At 41.2% G+C, this 24972-nt stretch overlaps 2 protein-coding genes across 4 annotated transcripts in view; one reads left to right on the forward strand and one right to left on the reverse strand.

The window, feature by feature from the left end:
• Positions 1 to 24972, forward strand: part of NUMA1 (nuclear mitotic apparatus protein 1) — a 73316-nt gene that overhangs the window by 9156 nt on the left and 39188 nt on the right. The window contains exon 1 of one of the 3 annotated variants that reach the window (XM_061201322.1): positions 452 to 472. The exons of the other annotated variants lie outside the window; for them this stretch is intronic. The gene's annotated coding sequence lies outside the window, so the exon portion shown is untranslated. Of the gene's footprint in view, positions 1 to 451; positions 473 to 24972 lie in introns of those variants that run through there. 3 annotated transcript variants of the gene reach the window in all.
• Positions 17831 to 19593, reverse strand: LOC133099866 (myelin protein zero-like protein 2). The gene is given in 3 exon segments (XM_061203717.1): positions 17831 to 18132; positions 18135 to 18348; positions 19567 to 19593. Coding segments are annotated over 3 exon segments (543 nt in total).

The raw sequence follows: 24972 nt of genomic DNA on the forward strand, positions 1-24972 counted from the left end.
GTTGAGCCCTGCCCTGCTGGTGCTGGTGCCTCTGAGAGGGAGTTTAGAAAGAAGCAGGGAAGAATCAACTGCTGTTGTCAAGAAACAGCGAGCCACAGGAAGAAGGAAGTCCCTTGCAGCCTCTTCCTGCCTTCCATTTTCCCTTTAGCACCCCCTGTAGACAGAACCTAACTGGGAGACCGCTGGCAAAGGTGAGATAGTATTGGTGGAGTCCAAGCCCCAGCATCACAGAGCAGAGCATAACAGGGTAGGTGTGGAGCTGAGAGAAAATAACTAGCAAGTCTAAAAGGATTTTTATTATATTTTTCTAAGCATTTCCAGGCATATTTAGTAGGAAGATTTTCGGGTTATCTGGTCCATTATAGCAGTAGTCAGTAATAGCGATAGATGACTTTCTTTTTTTTCAGCGTATACTGTGAGCCAAGCACTGTTGTAAGCACTTTACATGAACTGCTTCCCAAAGTTCTGTGAGGTAAGTACTATTATTACTACTATAAATTAATCTACCCAAAGCCATACAGTTTGTAAGTGGTAGAGTTGGTGTTCTAATCCAAGCATTCTGGGTTCCATAATGCACATTCTTAACTTCTTTATTGTGCTGAAAGTTCTTCCCTACATCAAACCAAAATCTATCCTCCTTTAACTTCTACTCACTAGTTCTGGTTTTGGCTTCTTGCAAGGGGACGCGTAAGTCTTTCTCCTTGTCTACATGACAAGCATGCATATGTTTGAAAAAAGTTTTCATGTTTTCTCTGGCATAACATCTGTACTCCCCTCACATTTGCCACGACATGACTTTCAGACCCTTCACCACGGTGGTTGTCATTCTTTCTCGCATGTGCTCTGACTTTGCTTTTCAGAGGTGGGGCACAGAGTCATCTTCTACTAACGTGACCTGAGCTGCGTTGATGTTTTGGGTAGGTCTGTCAGATTAATGGTTCACAGGGGATTGTATGGAGTAACAGCCTGTTCTCCACTTCCCACCATAGGCAGCCTTTTTTCCCCCCCAAAGGCAACCTTTTTAATATGAACAGTTGTACCAGATCCTTACCATCCCATGTTAGTTTGGTTGATTTCTTTTATTCTAAATGCAGGGCTTTATGTTTAGTCCTGTTAAATTATATATTGGCTATTTTTGGTATCATTGAACCTGTTAAGATCTTTTTGCTGGATCAAATCTAAAAACATTGTATTTTCTTTTCTTCACGGTTTATAATTCCAAAGTTTAACAAGCAGACTTTACATGTTTTCATTCTGTCTTTGGTGAAAATGCTAAACATGGTAGGTTTGAGAAGAAAGCTGAATGTTACACCTCTGGAGATCTTACTTCAGTTGATGGAGGTTTGGGGGGAATAGTTTTGACTATTCTTTCTGCTAAATTGGGGGAGGAGCTGTCTGGAAAGGGCAGAATCTTGGCTGTCAATGAGGGGAGGAGAGAGTCAAGGCTAAGGATTGGCCTTTGGGCAGTCAGTCACCCTAATAAGGGACCACTTGGCAGAAGTAAAATGATCTGGTGGCTGTAGAAGGGAGAGAGGGCATATTGCACAGCATGCTTCTGGGTTGAGGCCTCTCTTGGCAGCTGTGTCAGCTGTCCTTTCTGTCCTCTTTAAGGGCCAGTTTCTTTGAAGCCAGTGCAGGAAATGCCAGTGATTCAGCCTTGCATATTTCTTCTGCCTTATTGCAGCTCAGGACTGGTTTGTCTGGTGAGGAGTGAAGACTGTGCATGTATTTCAGGCTTATTTATTTGACCACCTGGGTGCCTTCCGGTGACTGGCCAGAGACACTTGCTTTGCAGGCTGTCAAGTTTTTGGTACCCTGTGGCAACGTGAATACAGTGTGACCCGAGGTCTTGGTCCTGTGTGTGGGTAGCAACTGCATTCTGCCCTGTAAGGGGGCATTTGTCAAGTGCCTGACTTCTGGATGGTCTCAGTGAGGGATGCGGTAACAATAGCTTTGATTGCCTACTTTTCTGTCTTTCCTATGGCGTGACGATGTGAGTTTGAGGGAAACCTCTTGTTCCCTTAGAGTTTGCCACTGTACCCCTCATGAACTACTGCAAAGTGGACTCTGTCTGGTTGCTGACCCCCAAAGCCCAGTTTCCTTAGGCAGTGAGCAAATCATAATGAGTGCCTATTATACCTCTCACAGAGCTGAGTATTTAACAAGTGTATCTATAATACAGGATTTCCCTACTCCTCAACTGTTCAAACCTACAGATACTTTACAAGAATAATGTAACAAATGCTTGTATATTCTTCACCTAGATTCACTAATTGTTAACGGTTTGCTATTTTTGGTCTCTGTCCTTCATTTTCTGAACCTTTTGACTGTTAGATGTAAACATCATGTTACTTCATCCCTAAATATTTCAACAAGTATTTCCTAAAAAAATAAGAATATCTTCCTATCATAACCACAATAAAATTACACTCAGAAATTCAGTACATCCGGTATACAATACTTGTTCAGATTGCTCTAATTTTTCCAATGATGTCTTTCATAGACTTTTTGTCAGTTTGGGATCCATTGAAGGATCATGCATGCGTTAGTTGTCACGACTTTGTCAAGCCTTTATTCTGCTTTAACTTTGAACAGTTTTTAAATCCCTTAATCTTGAATGCCTTTTTGTCTGTCATAGCATTGACATTCTTTAGAGTTCAAGTTAGTTCTTTGCAGAATGTCTCTTAATTTGGATTTGTATGACTATTTCCTCTTGACTAGATACAGGTTAAACATTTTTGGTAGAACTAGATAGGTTAATACAGTAGTTTGATAGTGAAGCTAGAAAACACATGGAAACAGTATTCAGTTTTGCATGACAGTACATAATTTAGCATTCAGTTATGTTGTCTAATCTGTAAGCCCCATCAGAATTGAGAGAAGAGGGAATTCAGTAGGACCTGGAGGTACTAGGAGAGACTTTAGTAGGAAGATGGGGTTTGGAAGATGGACAGAATTTGAGGCAGTTGGAGTATGGTTAGACAAGCTGCTATTTGGACTTCTCATCCCACTACTAAGGTTATATATCATGAAAAGTGAATTCCCTCTTCAGAGTTTAGAGTTCTGTATCTTTCATGGTGTTTGTACTGCTGGGAAGCCTAATAGTTTAGAGCTCTTGCTTTGGTTTCAGACAGGCCTAGAGAGTGTGCTCAGCATTTTGCCAGCTGCCTAACCTTAGGGAAGTTTCCTTACGTGCAAGCTAGAAAGAGTATTGGTAACTCTTTAAAATGTTATTGTGATGCTCAGAGTGAAATATTGCATAAATACTTGAATTAAAACATTTGAATGCCTTTAGATGGGGGCAACACTTCCTAGTTTTTCCATGTGCCACACTGGAACATTCGTTTCTATTACCTGCACGAAGAGTAACCCCTGAAGGAGCTTGAATTTACCACTGCTGGATAACTGAAGGCATGGAAATGAGAAAGGGCTTGGCTCATGCAGAGAGAAATGGGAAGACTGGCTTGATTAGTTCAGAGTGTACAGTGTGGAATAGTGGGAAATAAGGTTGAATAAATGACTTGAGGCTATATAATGGAAGGCTTGGAAAGTTAAGCCAAGGGATTTAGATATGGTGCTTTAGGAAGAAAACCATGGAAGGTTTTTGAGCAGGAGGGACACACTTGGAAATGTGAGTGGTATGGAGCCTCCTGAGGAAGGACCTTTCCTGCTTTAGAGACTGGAGCCCTAGTATGGCAGAGCCTTCCCAGTGCTGACCACGTTGGGGTGTGGTTTGGCTGTCTTGCCACAGGAGGCCAGACTTTCTGCCCCAGTGACTCTTCGTGCTCTGCCACTGACCCACCCCGTTGAACTAGGCTGCGTGGCTTCCCTTCCGGTGGCTGTCTGATCTACAGAATGCTGGGGCTGCCCAGGATGATGTGAGGCTGAGCTGACCAACAGTTGGCGGAGGGATGGGGGAATGAACAGCATTCCTGTCCCTTTTCCCCTTCCTTGGGTGGAGGCTAATTATAAGCCAGATTGCCAGGGATCACTTTGTCCGAACCTGAGAAAGCTGTTCACCAGGAGGTAAGTCAAGATGGTTCCTGCCCTCTCTCTGCTTTTTCATAGGTCAGCTTTTTCTCGAACAGGATCTCTACTACTTTCTTTTTCCTTGATCCAGGTTCTTCTAAGTAACCTTCTTTCAGTTACTTTAAGTAAACAGGTTACTGCAGGAGGTGGGCAGAGATGTTTAATAAACATGTTCTTCTAGCTGTGGGAGGAGAGTCTAGGGGGTTTCACTGACCCTTGTTGTGAGGTAGATTACCCAGAACTCTTGTGAACCAGGCACTAAACGATGGCTCATACTCACAGGAGCCACTGCAGAGAAGTCCTGGTCTTAAGCTATCATTTCTCAGCAACTGGGTTTCAAAACCATTCTTGTTGTGCTTTAGTGTCCTGAGTTATCTCCCCTTTGAAAGACAGCAGTGAGGAACAGGAAGGGGGAGGTGCATGGATTAGGATGTTTGTGGCTTATGCTGGGAGTCAGGGTGACTAGGTTTCTAGTCCTGATTACTGCTAACCAGCTGTGTGACCAGGGACAAACTGCCTAACCCCAGTGGACTATAGTTTTCTTATATGTAAAAATGAGCAGTTTAGATTATATGATCTAGAAGATTTCTTCCAGAGCCAAAATTTATGATTATATGTGTGACTGTAAATTAGTATAATAGTTTGTCTTTAACACACGTGACATATATTGCCCATACCTTGTCCCCTTCATTGTAATTTTGGGACAATTAGAGTATTTGTAAGTTTGTCCCCCTCAGAGTAATTGTGTTCTCAGCCTTTACGTTTATTTGGGTGATGCTGCCAGTGCTCAAAACATTTTTGACCTCTAAGGCAATCTTTTTTTTTTTTTTTAATTTAATTTATTTATTTATTTATTTTTGGCTGCGTTGGGTCTTCGTTGCTGCACGCGGGCTTTCTCTAGTTGTGGCGAGCGGGGGCTACTCTTCGTTGCGGCGCACGGGCTTCTCATTGCAGTGGCTTCTCTCATTGTGGAGCACAGGCTCTAGGCACGCGGGCTTCGGTAGATGCGGCACGCGGGCTCAGTAGTTGTGGCTCACGGGCTCTAGAGCACAGGCTCAGTAGTTGTGGCACACGAGCTTAGTTGCTCCGCAGCATGTCGGATCTTCCCGGACCAGGGATCAAACCCGTGTCCCCTGCATTGGCAGGCGGATTCTCAACCACTGCGCCACCGGGGAAGCCCTAAGCCAATCTTTTGAATATTCTCAGAGGTAGCAAATCTTCACTCTTGCTTGGTAGATTCAGTTTTTGGAAACAGCTAGAAGATATTGTGAGCCAAAGACAAGCAAGGCAGTATCTTTTTTGGTGGAGAATGAGGTGTGACTGTAAAATAATAAGATTTAATTTTTGTGTGTGTCTCACATGGAGTAGACTTTAAAGGCAGTTCCCAAAGGAGTGTTTTGTAAATCTTAGGAGACTATTTTGATTACAGTTTTCACTTGATTCAACAAGATTGGAAATGTTTGTTTAAAAGGGTGTCACTTCCTTTATACTCACTGTGCATATGCCTGCTTCTAGGTCAAAGTGACAAGATGGTGGAGAAAATTAGCCTTTCTCGTGGTAGTCCTCCCAAATCACAAATGTGCTGAGGGTCAAAAAGGGTTGGAACATGTTGCTATGGGACATTGTAGCTGAGGAGCCACTGCAGTCCCGGCTCCAGAAGACTCAACAGCCACAAGTTCCTCAGGCTGCAGCAGCCACCGCTCACCAGCACACCATAGTCCATCAGGATGATTCCCAGGTGGCGTGGCTGAAGCAGATGATTTGGTAGCTCCAGTCTTTTGTAGGAGAAATGATGTATCAGCTTACTTGGTTTGTTGTCTGTTGTTGTTTGTTTATTTGTTTTCATCAGCAGTTTGAATTTGAGGAAGGGTGGGGATGGGTGGGGGGGGGGTCAAAGCAGAGGGGCCATCTTGAATGCATTTCAGTTAGGCTGTCTGTAGTATCCTGGACTCTGTTCCTGGAAATGGTGGTCTTGTTGATAACTAGTCAAGAAAATAAGGTGTTAGGCATCCTAATCAAAAGGTTCTGTCACTAAGTCACTTTGTGATTCTCTTTCTCACGGCCATGTTTCCTTCATTTTTCTTCATTGAAAGAGTTAGATACTAAGAGTTCTAGATCTGAAAACAGGTAGGCCAAAGAAAGTTTGAGGTAGGGAACTATCTGTTTGTTCTAAGCTGCGTGACTATTAGACTAGGGGGGTAGGAGTGGAATTCCTTTTTAGTCCTTAAATTATAGTGACTGTACTCTCTACTGGCAGTCACAGCTGAGTGATCAAACGTGAAGCAGCTATTTAATGAGAAGCAGGCACTGGGAGCTTTCTCCTGAAAAACAATCACAGGACATGCTGGTCTTGAGAGAGGTAGTCATTCCCTGGTAGGACCTATTGTTTGAAGGAGGTGGGGGTGCATTTCATCAAAATGGACAGTGTGGATATTGTGATTTAGAGGGTTAGAGACTTTGTTCCCTGCTGTTGTTAATTTCAAGCCTCTCTTTAAAGGGATTCTCTTAATGATTGGAGCAGTGTGGGATTCATTTAGAGAAAAAGCCCCATGTAACCACAATAGAAATTAAATGCCTAAGAGCAGAGCCAGTTGCTGGAGAGACCTAATCAGTTGCTTTTCAATACTTAGATTGAAAAGTGACAGCAAGGAGAGAATAGGCTGCTTGGTGAGCTCGCTATGTACTAGGCTGGGAGATTTGGGCTCTAAACAGAGGAAGAGGTGATCTGTAGAATCCACACCTCTTAATCTCCCTATTTCTCTTCTTTCCCTCAGTGCCCTTTAGTTTTAATTAGGATTGTGTAAACACGGTCAGCTTGCCAGTCCCCTTAAAGTGGCAGGCCCATGACATTTTCTGCTGGTCACTCTTGCTAGGTATGTGGCTTTAAAGTAGAGGGATTGTCCTCTTTGACAGTTTGGCTTCGCTGGCTGCCTCACTGAAAGAATTCTCTAGATTAGGGCCAGTTGGCTGTCATTCAGTTGGGCAGCATTATTTAGCACCTGCGGTGTGCAAGCATTGTGCTGGAACGGAGCTGATAGGTGAATAAGATGGTTTCTGCTCTTCAGGAGCTTATTAGTCAAGTGAAATGCATATGCAGCTAACGTTGACCCAAGGGGGAATGAAGTAAAGTGTGTAGAGGAACAAGCAATATGGAGCATATAGAGGAAACAACAATTATTCCTGAATTGGGGGGAACGAGGAGAGCTTCTGAAGGGAGAAAGCATTTGAGCTAGGTTGTAAAGGGGGAATTAGAATTCCTTAAGTTCAGAAGAAAGGACATTTTGGGTTTGTTTTTTTTTTTTTTTGACCGTGCCACATGGCTTGTGGGATCCTAGTTTGCCCACCAGGGCTCAAACCCGGGCCCTCGGCAGTGAGAGCGCGGAGTCCCAACCACTGGACCACCAGGGAATTCCCTTTTTTAAAAAAATGTTTTTTACTTTTTTCATTTTTTAGAAAGGGCATTACGGAGGAGGTCACGGCATGGGCAAAGGCACAGAGCCTGGAAAATGCCTGGCATGTCTGGGAAAAGTGTTCCTGAGATAGAAGATATTTTAGAGGAATGAGCTGGAGATGAGGCTGGAAAAGCTGTTTGATGGTTGGATCTTAAAGAACATTTAAGTGTCATGCTAAGGGATTTGGATTTTATTCTTCATGGAGTTAGCTCTTGAGTGTTTTGGAGTGTTTTTCAAGTGTAAGGTCTTAGATTTCAGGGTTGAGAAGGTGGTGGTCTTGGTTCTTAAAGTATAAAGTTTATCAGCCATCTAATGTTTATGTACTTGATTCCTTAGTTATATTTTCTAAAGCACCTCCAAACACAAGAAGGCAGGAAATAGTCAGCAGTGTCCCTTTAGACTGAGCTTTCCCCACTCCCCAAAGATGAAGATTTCTTAGGCATATACATCCTACAGTCTTGTTTAGTGGGTTGCTTACTACTGCTAATCCTTTTGAATATACAGTGGAAACCAAAAACATTTTTTTGAACTGATTGAAAATAGTATATATTCACTATAGGAAATATGAAAAATACAGAAAAGTATAAAGAAAAGTAAAATCATCCATAACCCCACCATCTGGAGAAAAATCACTTATTTCCATTTTAGTATTTACTTTCAGTGTTTTCTACCTATGCATGTTTCTGTGTGGCATAGTCCAGATCATATATTACCTACAATTTTGTCTTCTGCTTTTTTCCCATTTCCTATTGTTTTCATTTTATAAATTCATATATGTTTATAATGTTGCTGAAGCTTTTTACAAATATTCCTGATTTTTTTTTTTTTTTTTTTGGTTGTGCCTCTCAGCTTGTGGCATCTTAGTTCCCTGACTACTGATCGAACCTGGGCCCCCTGCAGTGGAAGCTCAGAGTCCTAATAACTGGACCACCAGGGAATTCACGATATTTCTTTTTTTTTTTTTTTTAATAAATTTATTTATTTCATTTATCTTTGGCTGCATTGGGTCTTCGTTGCTGCGCACGGGCTTTCTCTAGTTGCGGCGAGCGGGGGCTGCTCTTTGTTGCAGTGCGTGGGCTTCTCATTGTGGCGGCTTCTCTTGTTGCGGAGCACAGGCTCTAGGCGCGCAGGCTTCAGTAGTTGCGGCATGCGGGCTCAGTAGTTGTGGTTCGCAGGCTCTAGAGCACAGGCTAAGTAGTTGTGGCGCACGGGCTTAGTTGCTCCGCGGCATGTGGGATCTTCCCAGACCAGGGCTCAAACCCGTGTCCCCTGCATTGGCAGGCGGATTCTTAACCACTGCGCCACCAGGGAAGCCCTCGCGATATTTCTATTTTAAACAATACTCTAATACTTAGATACAAATTATAAAAGTAATATATATAATAAGTAAGTCCCTTGCACGTCACCCTTTATCCTAATCCTACTCTGCAGAGGTAACAATTACTTATTAATAGTTTTTATTAATTTATAATTTATTAGTAATTTCTGGTGTATCTTTGCATGAACATTATTATGCATAAGTTTTGATCAGTATTTTTCATTATTTTCTTATGATACATCTCTACAAGTGAATTACTGGGTCAAATGATGTGAAATTAAATTTTTTTTCCTGATTGTACTTCATGGTACAGTTTAGAAAACATGAAAAGTAAGGTTTTTAAGGGAGGAAGTAAGAATGATGCATAATTCCACAACTCACAGATAAACATTATTTGATATATTTCCGTATAAATATAACATGCATATTCACACTCACAATTGTGCAGGTGTGTGTGTATGTATCACATACACACTAGTATATGTAGTTTAAAAAATAAACGGTCATACCACACTAACACTATATATCATGCTTTTAAAATTCAACATTTCCCCATGTCATTAAAATTATTTAGAATATTTTTAATGACTGCATAAGGCTTCATCATATGGATATATCATAATTTACTTGAGTTATTGTTAGATACTTAGTTTTTCTCATTTTTCATAATGATAAATAATTATATTAATACATATATATCTTTGTTTATATTTCAGATAATTTTCTAAACTTTTATTTCTGTGAATGGAATTATTTGATCAAAGAACACAAACTTTGTTTTTTTTAGCAGTCTCATTTTAAAATTTTTTGGTAAAATATACATAACAAAATTTACCATTTTAACCATTTTAAAGTGTTAAATTCACAATTGAATTTAAATTCACAATTAAGTGTGCAATTCAGTGGCATTAGGTATATTTACAGTGTTGTGCAGTCATCACTGCTGTTCATTTTCAGGACATTTTATCATCCCAAACAGAATCTCTGAACCCATTGAACAATAGCTCCCATTCCTTCCTCCCCCAGTCCCTGGTAGCCTCTATTTTACTTTCGGTCTCTATGAATTTGCCCATTCCAGGTACCTCATAAATGGGATCATACAATTTTTGTCCCTTTGTGTCTAGTTTATTTCACTTAGCATAACGTTTATTTCAGTTAGCATAATATGGACATTTTTTAGGTTCTTGTTATGTATTGCCAAATTTCTTTCCAGAGAACCACTTAAAGAATGCCTGCTTACTTACATGAGAAAATGCACTGTTCCTTCTTTAATCATTAACTTCTCAATCAAAACCCTAGATTAAGTTATCTCTCCAGGAAACTATGATAGGTTCTTTGCCATTATTATATAAAATCAACATTTGGGAGAGGATGGAAGGAGCAAGTGGGGTGGGTGGGGTTGTCACTGTATGAAGGTCGCATTTGCTAAAATGACCTTTGGAAATGAAAGGTCGATTCCCCTCAATTCCCCATGTATAAAATGGGGATGATGGCACGTTCCCCATCTGCCATACAGGAACTGAATGGCCTAAAGTTCCCAGTTGAAATTACTCACTTTTGTGGCCAGAATCTTCAGAAGGGTAGGATCTAGAGAGGGAAAATTGGCTTTCCTTTCCCACAAAAATCAGGGTCCTAGCTCTTAGCAGTTGGCTAGACATACTGGAAATGTTAGCTGCTTCCTGGTGAATCTTCTCTCTATAAGCAAAAGGGAAGGAGAGACCCCTATAATGTGGTGGTGGGGGTGTGTTTAGCAGCAGAAATAGCGGGGCTTCCTTTGCTTTCATATTATCATTGTGTGTGAGTGGGAGCTACATTGCTCGTCCAAGTCACTGAAGGACAGTGGGAACCGGATCTGTTTCCCATTAGTTGACATTAAAGAGACAAGGAAGATGAAGAATAGCACATAGGAAACTCTTTAGAGTAGTGTCCCAACCAAGAAGTAGAGGAGTGTCTTTTGACTTTTTTGAGTGTTTTGGATTCTTTTCTTCAATATTATATACCAGACCTATACTGCATATAAATTTATTTTAAAATGAGCCACACTGTCTAACATAGCCACACTCTAGTCAACTGGACAACAGTTAATCTCATTATGAAACTTTTCTTTAGGTGTTAAATGTGAGTTATTGTTTTGTTTAGGCCCAGGTATAAATCTTTTTCATTTTGCAGGCCACGTAGTTGCAACTACTCACCTTTGCCATTGGTGAACTGAAGTAGCCATAGACAATACATAAATGAATGGGCATGGCTGTATTCCAGTAAAACTTGATTTACAGAATTGGAGCAGCTTGCCCTCAGGCCATAGTTTGTTGACCTCTGGGTAGTGGAAAATACTTTAGATAGTCAGAAGGCCTAGCTTTGATGGGAAGTTGTTCAAAAATTTAGCTTTGACGTCTGCTACTTACTAGCTATGTCACCTTAGCCTCTCTGAGTTCTCTTGTTTAAATTCAAAATGGTAATACTTTCCATTAAAAATAAGAATGACTAATTACACATATGGATACTTAACTTTTCTGGAAATCAGGAAAATGTAAATTAAAACAATAGTATATTGTTTTCTATCCTTTATATTGATAAAATAGAAAATAACATCTATTGTTGGAAGGGTGTCGAAAAGGGAATTTTTATGCTCTGTTGGTGGAACTATAAATTGGTATACCTTTTTGGATGCTAATTTGGGAGTACCTGTCAACATTTAACATGCACAGACTTCATCAGTTCCAATTATTGGTACATCTCCTAGAGAAATATTAGCTTGTATGTAAAAAGAGGTTCACCAGCATTATCGATGTAGCATTCTTTGTCATGACAAAACACTGTGAACAACCTAAATATTCAAACATAGCAAAATGAGAAAATAAAGTGGCACAACCTTACCATGGCATTTTTCATGAGCTCTTAAAAGTATAAGGAATCCATTATATACTAATAAGAAACAGGTCAAAAATTTTTAAGTGAAAAGTCAAGTTGCAGAACAAAGTATACAGTATGACAACAGGTAGGTAGACCAAACACACAACACACTCTTTGTCTATCTACACACATATGTGTATACATACGTATATGTATGTATACATATCTACGTGTATCTCTATACATACATGTATATATACATATATGTATGTGTGTGTGTGCATGCTTAGGAAAAGTCTGAAAGGTTATACAGCAAACTTATAACAGTGGTACCTCTGAGGAGGGGAGTGCCATTGGCAAATGTGGGTTAAAGTTTGGTGAATGGGGAGTTCTGCATTTTACTCTGTGTACTTCTGTATTATATTATTTCATAGTGATAATGTATTCTCTCTCCTTCCCACTAGTTTGGATTGCTGGTGGGCTTGTCTGCACTTGTCAGGGTCAGGAGTGTGACACAGTAGGATTAATTCCCCAAGCCAGCTCTGCCCACATCAGTTGAGTTGGAAGCAGCTGCTGAGACCAGAAGAAGGAGCACATGTATGAGGGGGTGGGCGGGCACTGTGTGCAGGTGGCTGGGAGAGGCAGCCAGACAGGCCAATTCTAATTTACCAACAGTAACCATCACATGTCACATCTTGACATTCTCCAAATTGCTTTGTTCTCGGTGATCACACGGGGCCCTGAGAAGAATTCTGTGAGCAAGCAAGGCACGGATGATGATAGGAAAAGAAGCAGTCAAAACGTGGGACAACAAGGAAAGCGTGCGTGTAGAAATAGTTTTTTTGTTTCATTTAAAAAGAAATATGTACAGGGATATTCATTACAGCACTGTTTGAAATGCTAACATTGGAAATAGCCATGTCCATCAATAGGAAAATATGTGAACACATTATGGTATATCCTTTATATGTACCGTTATTATACAGTTTTTTAAAAGTATGAGTTAGAATTTTATTTACTGATCCTTGGGGGGGATGTTCATGATCAATTATTAAGTGAGAAAAATAAGTTGCAGAGCAATGTTAATATGTAAGCCTAGTTTTTGAAAAATAGAGAACAATAAAAAAAACCTCTTAAATATAAAAATATATTTGTGCTTATGTTTTTGGGGGCCTGGAAAAATCTGCTAACATTTCTTATCTTATGGGAGGACTTGGAGGCTGAGAGAGTACTAATTTTGTTTTTTATCTAACTTTGTATTGCTTCATTGGTTTTAGAGAACAAGGAAGATAAACTTGTCTAAGTAAAAAATGAAGTTTCCTAAACAGTTTTTCATCTTAATTGATTTTTAAGAGGTGCTTTAATTTTTTTTAGTGAGTTAATAAAATGAAGAATTATGAAAGTAAAAATAGAGTTATCATGTAAATCTTCTCTTGGGTTTAGGGGAGGTATCTGGGTAGTGGAAAGAGAACCCAGGAGTAAGGGAACCAACTTTGTAGTTGTAGTTCTAAATTTTCTGATGTGTGAGTTTTAATTTAATAAGATCATTTAACAACTGTTAAACAGGGGCCTCTAAAATGAAGAGCTTGTACCAGGAGACATTGATCTCCAAGGTCCTTCCTAGCCCTAACGTTCCACAGGTTTATGGTTCTACAGTTCTACAGTTGAACCACCTCTTGAGATTTTAGAACGTTACATTTCATTTATTTTTAAATGCCTTTTGTTGTTTTTTTTTTTTTAATAAATAAATTTATTTATTTATTTATTTATTTTTGGCCGTGTTGGGTCTTTGTTGCTGTGCGCAGGCTTTCTCTAGTTGCGGTGAGCGGGGGCTACTCTTTGTTGCAGTGCGTGGGCTTCTCATTGTCGTGGCTTCTGTTGTTGCGGAGCACAGGCTCTAGGTGCACGGGCTTCAGTAGCTGTGGCACGTGGGCTCAGTAGTTGTGGCTCGCGGGCTCTAGAGCTCAGGCTCAGTAGTTGTGGAGCACGAGCTTAGTTGCTCCGCGGCATGTGGGATCTTCCCCGGCCAGGGCTCAAACCTGTGTCCCTTGCATTGGCAGGCAGATTCTTAACCACTGCACCACCAGGGAAGCCCGTCTTTTGTTGTTGTTGTTTTTACATTTTAACTGTCTAAAATTAGAATGCATTTTATAATTGGCATTGGCCATTTTTTCACATTCTGAAATTGAAATATCTTATCATTGATGATATAGGATAGTTCTACTTTTCAGTGCCAATTTTTTTTTCATTAACTATACTCTTGGCCCCTTCCTGGGGTTCCCTTTCTCCTAATCCCAGTGGGTGGATATGGTATTTGAGTGTGCAAGGATTTTGTGGTTATTTAACTGGTAGGTGTCCTATATGTAGCTGTTCCTTGAGAAGTTAGATAAATATGTATGTAGCCCTGAGGCATCCAACTTAATGCTTCTGAATTTTGATTAGTCTCTATCATAATTTTGCCTGGTATTTGCTTTTTAAAGTATAACATACAAACAGAAAAGTTCATAAAGTATATAGCTCCTGACTTTACAGAAAGTGAACACACCTGTGTAACTAGTGCTATATCAAGAAATAGAACATTAGCAGCATCCCATTATGCCCTTCCAGTCATTATCCCCGTGCTGTTTTCTTTTTAAATGCAGTGAAAGTATACATCGGGATGGCTCATAATTATCTTGGGTGAGTCTGCTGGAAAGAGCTCCAGGTTTGGAGCCAGAGGATCAGACTTGCATCGTGGTCCTGTTGCTTTTTAGTTGTGTGACCTTAGGTAAGGTACTTTTATGAACGTCATTTCTTTTTGATAAAATGAAAACAATAATGTCTACCTCACAGAGCAGTTGTGATATCACGTGAAATATTTTGTAGATGGAAAACACTGTCAGTGGTGAAAAGCCGTACAGAGCTGCTAGTCATTTTTGGTGAGGGAGGTAGAGTCCCAAGCAGGAGATGATGTGAACCTCAAGTAAGAAGAGAAAATGAAGAAGTTTGTCTGATCCTCAAATCCATTCTCTTAACCATCTGTGTTATCTCCTTTTTTTGTTGACATTGGTGTAGTCACTAGTTTGTGTTAAATTCTCCAAAATGGAAATAACATAGAGGACCTAAAAGGAATCCCCAAAGATTTGGAATTTCTCCCAAAGTCTCTCATTTCCTCTCTTAAGGCTGGTGCCTCCTGGAGCTGTGTAAGGCAGAGGCTTTGGCCTAAGATTAACCAATTTCAGTAGCAAATGAATACACCATCCCTTTACAGGCCTAAGAGGCAAGTGTGATCCCCCCATAGACCCGCTTCTGATTATAGTCACACTGTTACAAATGTGACCCAAATCTCTATTTCTAGCCTTCTGTATAAAGATTGCATCTGAAGAGGGTTCACTTTAATGACATAATTTGAAACCTTTTATTCATTCAATAAATGCTTATCAGGTACCTTCTGTGTGCCAGGAGTTTTTTCAGTTCTAAGAATTCAGTGGTGAGCGCACAGTATGTGAGTTCATGGAACTTATGGTAATAGGAAAAAGAGAAACTAATGAGATATAAAAAGATGTAATTAGAGACTATGAGTGCTATGAAGGAAAGGGTATGGTGCTGTGCATAGTAGGAACCTGACCTAATCTAGATGGTTAGGGAGAGTTTACATGGGGAAGTAACATTTGAGCTAAGATATGAAGGATAATTTAGAATTAATCAGGTGAATAGGTAGGAAGAGAAAGCTTCAGGTAGGAAGAAGAGCCTGGACAACACTAGACCACATGAGGAAGTAACTTTTTTTTTTTTTTTTTTGAAACTAACACAACTGTTTTTTTTGTTTGTTTTTTTTAAAAATTTATTTATTTATTTATTTATGGCTGTGTTGGGTCTTCGTTTCTGTGCGAGGGCTTTCTCTAGTTGTGGCAAGTGGGGGCCACTCTTCATCGCGGTGCGTGGGCCTCTCACTATCGCGGCCTCTCGTTGCAGAGCACAGGCTCCAGACGCGCAGGCTCAGTAATTGTGGCTCACGGGCCCAGTTGCTCCGCGGCATGTGGGATCTTCCCAGACCAGGGCTCGAACCCGTGTCCCCTGCATTGGCAGGCAGATTCTCCATCACTGCGCCACCAGGGAAGCCCCAGGAAGTAACTTTTTACTAATGAATTTTCAGCCTCTAATAGTAGCTACATTTATCTCTGTACCAGGTACTGTGCTAAGCACTTTCTTTACACATACTATCTTGTAAATTCCTTATATCAACCCTCTGAGAAAGTATTATTCTTTTTTTTTTTAATAATTGTAATACTTTATTACTGAAGGTTACTTACATAGTGTTTAAGGCACAATAAAAAATAAATTACAATACAAAAGTTCTATTCAAGTAAAAGACACTGAACAGCAGGGCTATATTAACCCTTGAATATTTAGCCAAGACACAAAAGCTACAAGTTTTTCTGGAAACACCTTCCATGAGTTTTTAACTACCTCTTTACACTTACGGAACATCACCCAGGCCATCTGTTTGAAGAAATACCCAGTTACTATATTTTCAAAGGTTGAATTATAGAGAAAAATAGAAAATGTGAAAGGTAATATAGACTTTAAATCTAATTTTTAGTTTCAAAACTGGGTACTGAAACTGTACTTTTTTAGACAGTATAAAAGGCAAAATGACAGGTACGGAATGCATTTCAGAATCAAGGTCCGTATGTAAATTATACCAGGTTTTCTTTTAGTATTGGAAAAAATATCAAAGTTCATCATCTTTAAATACAGATAAACTATTTGGAAATTTCAGTTTGTTAAAAGAAATAACATCTTCAGCCTAGTTGGTGAAAACTGAAAATATCAAGCTGTAAACATGGGGGAGCAGGGGGTAGGGGGAGAGGTTCCTAAACGTTTAGATGTTTTCTATTCTCCAAATAAGTGCTGCAGTAGCTTAAGTTTGGAAAGACACTGGGAGACTAGACACTTTTTTAAAAGCACTCTTCTTTCCATGACCCACTTATAAAGTTTGTTTTATCTAGCAGTATAAGAGAAAAAAAATAATAAAGTTGGTTTCATTCTGTTAGTTTTGGTATTTCTTTGCCCCCACACCAAATCCTCCCCCCAAATAAGCAACTGAATTAAAAAATAAATAAAAGAAAAAAACTTAAATAATCTCTTCCAGTTCTCAGAGCTTTGTATAACACTATACAAAATTATTATCATTTAGGGTTGATATTTTTCACTAGCCCTAAATTTTTAAATTGTAATATACTCCTTCAGAAACCTTCCATTTAACTGCTTAATGATTCCAGTCTACAAATGAACATAGATTTTGCTCTATTGTTGTAAATAATTGAACTGGGGGAAAAACTATAGTAAGCTGAACAGTCATTCACTGCTCGTGAAAGATCTGAGCTGTTGATTGCTTGTCACAGCACAGAACAAAGGTGACAAGCAATTCATCTTGAGGTGGCATTTGTCAATCTATTAGCAACCTTCCCTAGTTTACTAGGGAAGGTTTATGTAACCTTCCCTAGTTACTCTGTGGTTTAGACTTGTACTACTGTAAACCTTGGATCAATTGACCAAAAACAAACAAAAACAAAAACCTGCCATCTAGGGTATTGAAAGAAATTCAATAAAATAAGATGTGTCCCATACTTAAGGAGAGCCATGAAAATCAAACTGTTCTTTAACAGTTTGAATTTAGAATTTTCTGTTAATCAATCAAAAACAGTTGGGAGAATTAGCTCACCTTTTGAGAGTGTGAGAAGGAAAGAGTAAACATGTTAACTTTAGTAGCAAGAATGCTGCTCTAAGGAAACTAATATATTAAAGGAAATGTTATGATAGGCAAGTTGACTTTTATCCCATTTGATGGCAATATATGTGTATACAAGTCATAATCCACAGGGAGCGTTTAAGGGCAAAAATGTAGCTTCCTAGTATATAAAAGCTAATGAGCATTTGAAAAAAATACAATATTTGTACCCTGAAATTAAATAAATCCTTAGTAACAGGGCTGTGTGTGTGTGAGTCTGGTGGTATCTGCTCAAGAAGGGCCCTATGCTGGCTCCAGAGGAACGTTGCTTGTCTAGGTGGTTATATACTGCAGAGCTGGTTGGAAGACAGGTCACAACTGGAAAAGCCAAAGAAAAGCTTCCATTAACTCCAACTTATGTCAGGATTTTTGTTCTTGCAAATCTTCAGCTTCCATCTAATAATGTTAGTCTGTGTCTTCTAAATAAGCAGATACCTTTTTTTTCTTGGTTGAGCTTTTCTTCTTCTTTTCAGTGTGCACGACGCTGAGCTGGATCTCCCCTATCAGCCCATCAACATCAGGTGGGTTCTTCACCTGGCAGGTGTATGTCCCATTGTCATCAAACTGTAGCTTCCAGAGGAGGATGGAGACATCATACCGCTCAGGGTTCCCATCCCAGACCACCCAGTCCTTGAAACGCCCACTCATGGGTCTGAAGGGATCCACATGGTAGTAGAAAACAAACTGCTTAGACCCCCCATCTTGAGACGGAAATTCCAGGTCACTGTTAGAGCATCACCCACAGGGGCAAAGCTGGAGAAAGTGCATTTTAACTGAACATCTGTCCCACTGACAGCCTCCAGCATATGGGGGGTGTAAATTTCCACAGCTGCTATTGACCAAAGAGAAACTGGAGAACACTTATACCACAGAAGTCCACCCACTGGAGCGAAGGCTCCGAGCCCCACGCCAGGCCTCCCAACCTGGGGGTCCGGCAACGGGAGGAGGAATTCCCAGAGAATCAGACCTCGAAGGCTAGCGGGATTTGACTGCAGGACTTCAACAGGACCTGCTAGTATTGGAGGGTCCCCTGCAGAGGCGGGGGGTGGCTGTGGCTCACCGTGAGGACAAGGACACTGGCAGCAGAAGTTCTGGGAAGCACTCCCCAACGTGAGCCCTCCCAGAGTCCGCCACCAGCCCCACCAAAAAGCCGGGTAGGCTCCAGTGCTGGGTCGCCTCAGACCAAAAAACTGAAAGTATTATTCTTATTCCCATTTTACAGATGGGGAACCTGGGAGCACAGGGAAGCTAAATAACTAGTCCAAGCTTGCACAGCTAGTAAGCTCTAGAGCCAGGATTTTAATGAGGCTGTCTAACTCCAGACCCCATGCTCTTAGCCATTATGCTGTATTGCCTTCCTCCTATTTCTCACCTTTCTAGCCTGTACTTCATACAGACTGGAACATAGATCTGATCTATGTTACTCCCCTTTACTTCTTCCCTTTAGAAACCTTTGTTCTTTCCCATCGCCTACAGGATAAAATCTGAATTCCTTAGTGTGATGTAAGTACCTCACAATTTAGTACTACTTAGCCTCATCATCTGCTACACCGTCCTAAAACTGCATGCCATTGCTCAAATGTAATAAGCTCTGTCTTTACACATGCTGTTCTCCCTGCTAGAATGCTTTTTTTTTTTTTTTAACTTCTCTTTTGGTGAAACCCTACTCATCCTACTCATACTTTAAGTACTCCGCTTAAATGTTACTTCCTTGGTAAAGCTTTCCTCATCATCCCTCCTGAGTTAATCAGTCCCTCACAGCTCCTGTAAAACAGTAACTCCTCCTGTGTTCCTCTTCTGAAGTCTTTCACCAAAGCAAGAATCCTAGAGGTTTTTTCTGCTCCCCACCTTTCCCACACTCCCGTATCCTAAGAGCTTGGAGTCTACCTCCGCAATGCCTTTTAAATATACCTTTCTTTTTAGTTCCTACTGCCCTTGCCTGACAGCAGCAGTTTCATCTCTGCCACTACGGTTGCCGCCTAACTCTGTGTTCTGCCTCTGGACTCAATGTCGTGCCAGATTCATCTTTTCCCAAAGCACATACAAGTATGCCATTCTCCTGCTCAGAACCCTTCAGCGCCTCGTAGTGCTCTTTAGTAAGTCACTCCTGGTCTCCACTAGACTTTCCAATGTTCTCTCACCTTCCTTTCAACACTACCCAAGGTCATGTTCTTTGGGCTCATATTTAGGTGAGTTATAGGTATGTTTGTTTCTACACAGGATCTTGAGCCTGTCTAATTCATCTTTGAGTCCCCAGCACAGTATTTATAGGTGTTTGTTTCATGTTTATAGTTGAATGTCCCTGATTAAATTTCATTAACTACAAGTAAAGAGTAACATATCTTATGCATTTTGGAGACTTTGTATTGCAAATAGTTTTTTTAAAAAAGGGTTTGGTCCTAAAGGGAGGAAGTTTTTAGGAAAACTGCTTGTGAGGAATTTTGTACTTCTCAGTGATGCCAGAGACATGGGATGTTATTTTGTCGACTGCAGTTCAAGTTACTTAGTATCTTTAGGGATGGAGAAGATGATTCCTGCCTTGAGCATTTCTCGAGCTATAGCAGAAACAGTTTGAACAAGGATTTCCTAAGTGCTTTGTATGAATAAAAGGCTATGCTCTTTCAGCGACTGTGAAGCAGCGAAGGTCCTGGCTGGGAGAAGGACGCTGGATCTCATTGTCCTCCCAGCCTTTCGACCCTCCCCCAAAGCCCCTCAATAAAATGGCTTGATCCAAAAAAAAAAAAAAGTCTATGCTGATGAGAAAGGTCCAGGATGTAGCTGAGTTAGGCTGGAGAGAGCCATGGATTTAGACTTGAGTTCTGGTTCTGCAGCCTTGGTGGTTGACCTTGAGGCAGGTATTGTCTTCTTTTTGAGGCTTAGGTTCCTCGTTATAAAATTGTAATAAACATGCTTGCCTTTTAGGGTTCTAAATTTAGGGGGGATTAATTGAGATGTGAGACATAGCCTTCTTTAAATCCTTGAATTCTGTTAAAATGTTAGGGTTTTTTAATTTTTAAAATTTTTTATTTTTTATCATGACCATGTTAGACATTAGTCCCATTTATTTTACTTATTGGTAACATATTGACAAGTTTGGTTCTTGAGTCAATCTGGCATCCTATTCAGAAATCCAACCCCTATTAATATTTGTGTTTGTTCATTTCTATCAGTGGTTAAAGTCATCCTGGTGTGGTAGAAGGAGAAATGGATTTGAACCAGAAACACAGAGGTTTCAGTGCTATGTAGGAGGTGGAGATATGGAAGATAGAGAGAGGAAGAGGAAGACAGAGAAAGAGAGAGTGGGAGAGAGGGAGAGAAGGGAAAAGAGAGAGATGTCCTCTGAGTTTTGTGGCTACTTAAAGCCTATTTGAAACAAACCAGATCCTGGGCAGGGTCCCTGTTCTCCAAGCTTATGTTCTGAAATCACAAGTTGTCTCAAATTGGCAGGCCTTGCTTAGGCATACTAATAAGTTGTAAAATTTCTGTCTCGGGCTTCCCTGGTGGCGTAGTGGTTAAGAATCCTCCTGCCAATGCAGGGGACACACGGGTTCGAGCCTTGGTCCAGGAAGATCCCACCGTGGAGCAACTAAGCCTGTGCGCCACAGCTACTGAGCCTGCCCTCTAGAGCCCGCGAGCCGCAAAACTACTGAGCCCGCATGCCACAACTACTGAAGCCCGCGTGCCTAGAGCCCGTGCTCCACAACAAGAGAAGCCACTGCAATGAGAAGCCCGCGCACAGCAATGAAGACCCAACACAGCCAAAAAAATAAATAAATAAATAAAAATATTTCTGTCTCAGGCAGAAGATAGGAAATCTTCAGCAAAGTTGTCACGTGTATTCCCGCATGGATGTAAGGGGGGACTAGAAGACCATTAAGGTCTCTTTCATCCTTGAGATTCTGTGATTTGTTAACCAGGTATAGAAAGCTGCTTTTCTTTAGGCTGTTTAGATAAATGTAATTATAAATTGCACTTTCACTGTGGCTTTTATTTTATTTTTTTAAATTATTTTTTATTTTATTTGTTTTTAAATTTATTTTTGGCTGCGTTGGGTCTTCGTTGCTGCGCGTGGGCTTTCTCTAGTTGCCGCGAGCGGGGGCTACTCTTCGTTGTGGTGCGTGGCCTTCTCATTGCGGTGGCTTCTCTTGTTGCGGAGCACAGGCTCTAGGCACACAGGCTTCAGTAGTTGTGGCACACAGGCTCAGTAGTTGTGGCTCACGGGCTTAGTTGCTCCACGGCATGTGGGATCTTCCCGGACCAAGGCTCGAACCCGTGTCTCCTGCATTGGCAGGCAGATTCTTAACCACTGCGCCACCAGGGAAGTCCTGTCTGTGGCTTTTATTTATGAAACTTTTAAATGTCAAGTATAGCTCCAGTCACTTTTCATTGTACCCCATGCAAAGTTGGTACTTCCAGTTTCCAAGGACCTCCTTCTCTCATCAGGCTTAATGAAACACCCACATGTGCCTCGCTTTGGGCGTGGAACCCAGTAGGATGACAAATTGCCTGTTTCTAGTGGACTTGCAATTTTGGAGGGAAGGAAGCCCTAACTGGTGAGGTTTTGACCACGTTCTGAGGAAATTCATTTTATTGCAAGATTTTTTTTTAAATTAATTAATTAATTTATTTTTGGCTACGTTGGGTCTTCGTTGCTGTGCGCAGGCTTTCTCTCGTTGCGGTGAGCGGGGGCTACTCTTTGTTGTAGTGCGCGGGCTTCTCATTGCGGTGGCTTCTCTTGTTGCGGAGCACGGGCTCTAGGCGCGCAGGCTTCAGTAGTTGTGGCACACGGGCTTCAGTAGTTGTGGCTCGTAGGTCTAGGGCGCAGGCTCAGTCGTTGTGGCGCACGGTCTTAGTTGCTCCGTGGCATGTGGGATCTTCCTGGACCAGGGCTTGCACCCGTGTCCCCTGAATTGGCAGGCGGATTCTTAACCACTGCGCCACCAGGGAAGCCCTATTGCAAGATTTTTGTTGTTGAGAATGGTGTCCTGGAGAAAGAATCATGGGAAATTTTTGGAGATACTTTAGATATGATCTGACCCTCACCTTCTTTTACTGAGACCCAAGGTAGGGCAAGTGCCTTGCTTAAAGCCACAAATACAGTCTGTGGCTGATACAATTTACCTCTGGGGCTTCCAACAGCAAACCTAGTGTGTTTTCCATCATTAGCAAGGCTGTCTCCAGGAGTTGCAAATCTTTACATTAAAACTGTTCCTTTAGTTTCTTTTACCTTTCTTATCATCAGTTCTGTGTTTGTGAGCAAACACTGTGCTAGATATGTTGCCTTTAGGGACAGAGCGATTTGCTCCTCTGTGACAATGAAAAAGGGTGAACAGGTTCTTCGGCGTTTTGTAGAAAGACGTTCTTGAGGGAGAACTGAGTAGAGCCTCTTGGATGTCATAATGAATTGTCTCTGTGTTTTGATTTACCCTCTGCTTTTCTCCCCAGAAAGATCAGGCTTACCAACACTGCCTCATTACTTTGCCATTACCCTCTGGAGAGGGAGAATGAGGCCTGGTGAATAAGCTCCAGGTCAGGGTTCTGAAATATTAGTCCTTCCCTCCAGCCAATGGCATTTCCTGCAGCCTTCTTTCTCCATGGCTTCTCACCCTTGAGATATGTCAACATCTCTTCTAGTAGAAGACTCTCCTTCTGTGCTTGCTGCTTCAGAGGAGTTTTTGTCCTTTAATGTTTGTAAAGCTATTGCATCTTCAGAAAAAAATCTTTAGTGGTTACTTTTGAAATTGGAACTGTTGAATGTTTTTGATTAAACAGTTGATTTTTATTAGGAGGTAGAAGTACAAGGCTTCTTTGAGCCACTGAGAATGTGCTACCTGTTTTTTACTCATTCAATGATTGCTTATTCAAGAGCAATAGACAATAGTGCAGAGACCAGATAGATAACTCACTACTTATGTGACTAAGTCACTTAATTCCTGAGCCTCAGATTTCCTCATCTTTAGTAATAAAACCCACCTTATAGATTGTCCTGAGAATTAGATGAAATGACCATGTAAGTGTAAGAGGATGGGACCTGGGCTCAAGGTGGGCTCAAATTTTGCCTCTAACACTTACTCTTTGTGACCTTAGGCAAGTTATGTAATCTTTCTAATTCTCAGTTTCCTTTTCAGTAAAATAGTGATAATCATAGTATTTTGGGTTATTATGTCACTGGGTTATTATGAGGATTGAACGAAATAAAGCTCGGAAGTGTTTAGTATAGTGTCTGGCACATACCAAGTGCTCATTAAATGTTAGCTATTAATTACAACAGTAACAGCAACAATAATGATAGTCTTTATGTATTTATTATGCTAGGACCTCAAGTGGCAGAAGAGGGACTAGAAGGCATTGCATAGGGTAATGGATCCCTAAGAATTTTTTCCTGCCAGCTTTCCTCGTGGGAGGGCCTGTAGGGACTGAGAGAGAGGCTCTCATTGGCCCTTAGCCTACAGCTTCCTACGGTGAAAGCTTCCCTTCCAGGCTGGTAGGCTGAGGTAGGAGGTTCAGAGGGACTTCAGAAGATAGTGAGAAGACCAGTCAGGCAGGGTGGAGGGTTTGGGTAAGGGCAGTAAATGACTCTGGAAGGTAAGACCGGGGTCAGGTCATAGAGGGCCTTGAATGCCAGGCAAATTATTTGTATTAAGAACCACCCATTCCAGAGCTGTCTCAGGGGAATCTCTCCCTTCCCATCTTCTGTTTAAACTTATAAAAATTGTAATACACTTAAAAAAAATTATAACATTTACATTTTAAACAAGAATAATAAAACACGCATACACCATATACCACCCAGCTCAGGAGATGTAATATTACCAGGCCCTTTGAAACACCCTGTGCATTCTGCACCCATCACCAACCCCCTCCAACCTCTATCTGAAGCCTATTCCAAATTTTGTGTTATGTGTCATTTTCTTTCCCTTCTTCCTTTTTCTTTCACTCTCTCTTTCTTTTAAAAATGGTTTTACCACTCTTATCCCTTTTAGTCTTTTGGACAGTGAGCAGGGGCTGTGGAATCCAGCAGGAGCCATGTGGCCTGCCTATTGCCTGGCTAGGCTGGAAGGAGGGGTGGGGAAGTTCCGACGGCTGGCTGCCATGGGAGGGGAGGGGAGGGGAGGGGTGGCTCTGTGGTGGGGGAGGGAGAGGCTGGGGAAACTGCCCCCCCGCCGGCTCCTTGGGCTGTCCTGAGGAGCAGGCCCACAAGCTTGGCAACTCTGGTGGACAGGTTCCAGAGGAGAGTTCAGAGCCTCTGAGGCTGCACAGCTGGAAGCTGTTGCCTTGAGTTTAGAGCCAAGGGAGGGTGGGGGGAGAACCTCTTGTATTCTTTTGAGACACAGTATCAATTCTTTCATGTGCTAGGGAGCGGCAGGGCTGACACTGTGCCAGATGTAGCCAGGGTGATTTTAGCAGGCCTGCCTCCTATTTTCACCTCATACCTTTTTTGGAGTGTTGATCGTGCCTGTCATTAAATTATGTTTGCCACTTTGCTTTTCTATAAAAGCTTTGTTTTTTGCTTTGCGTTTACTTTCCTGGTGCATCTTTGAATACCA

This window comes from Eubalaena glacialis, chromosome 10, assembly GCF_028564815.1.
Source record: "Eubalaena glacialis isolate mEubGla1 chromosome 10, mEubGla1.1.hap2.+ XY, whole genome shotgun sequence".
NCBI classification, from domain to species: Eukaryota; Metazoa; Chordata; class Mammalia; order Artiodactyla; family Balaenidae; genus Eubalaena; species Eubalaena glacialis.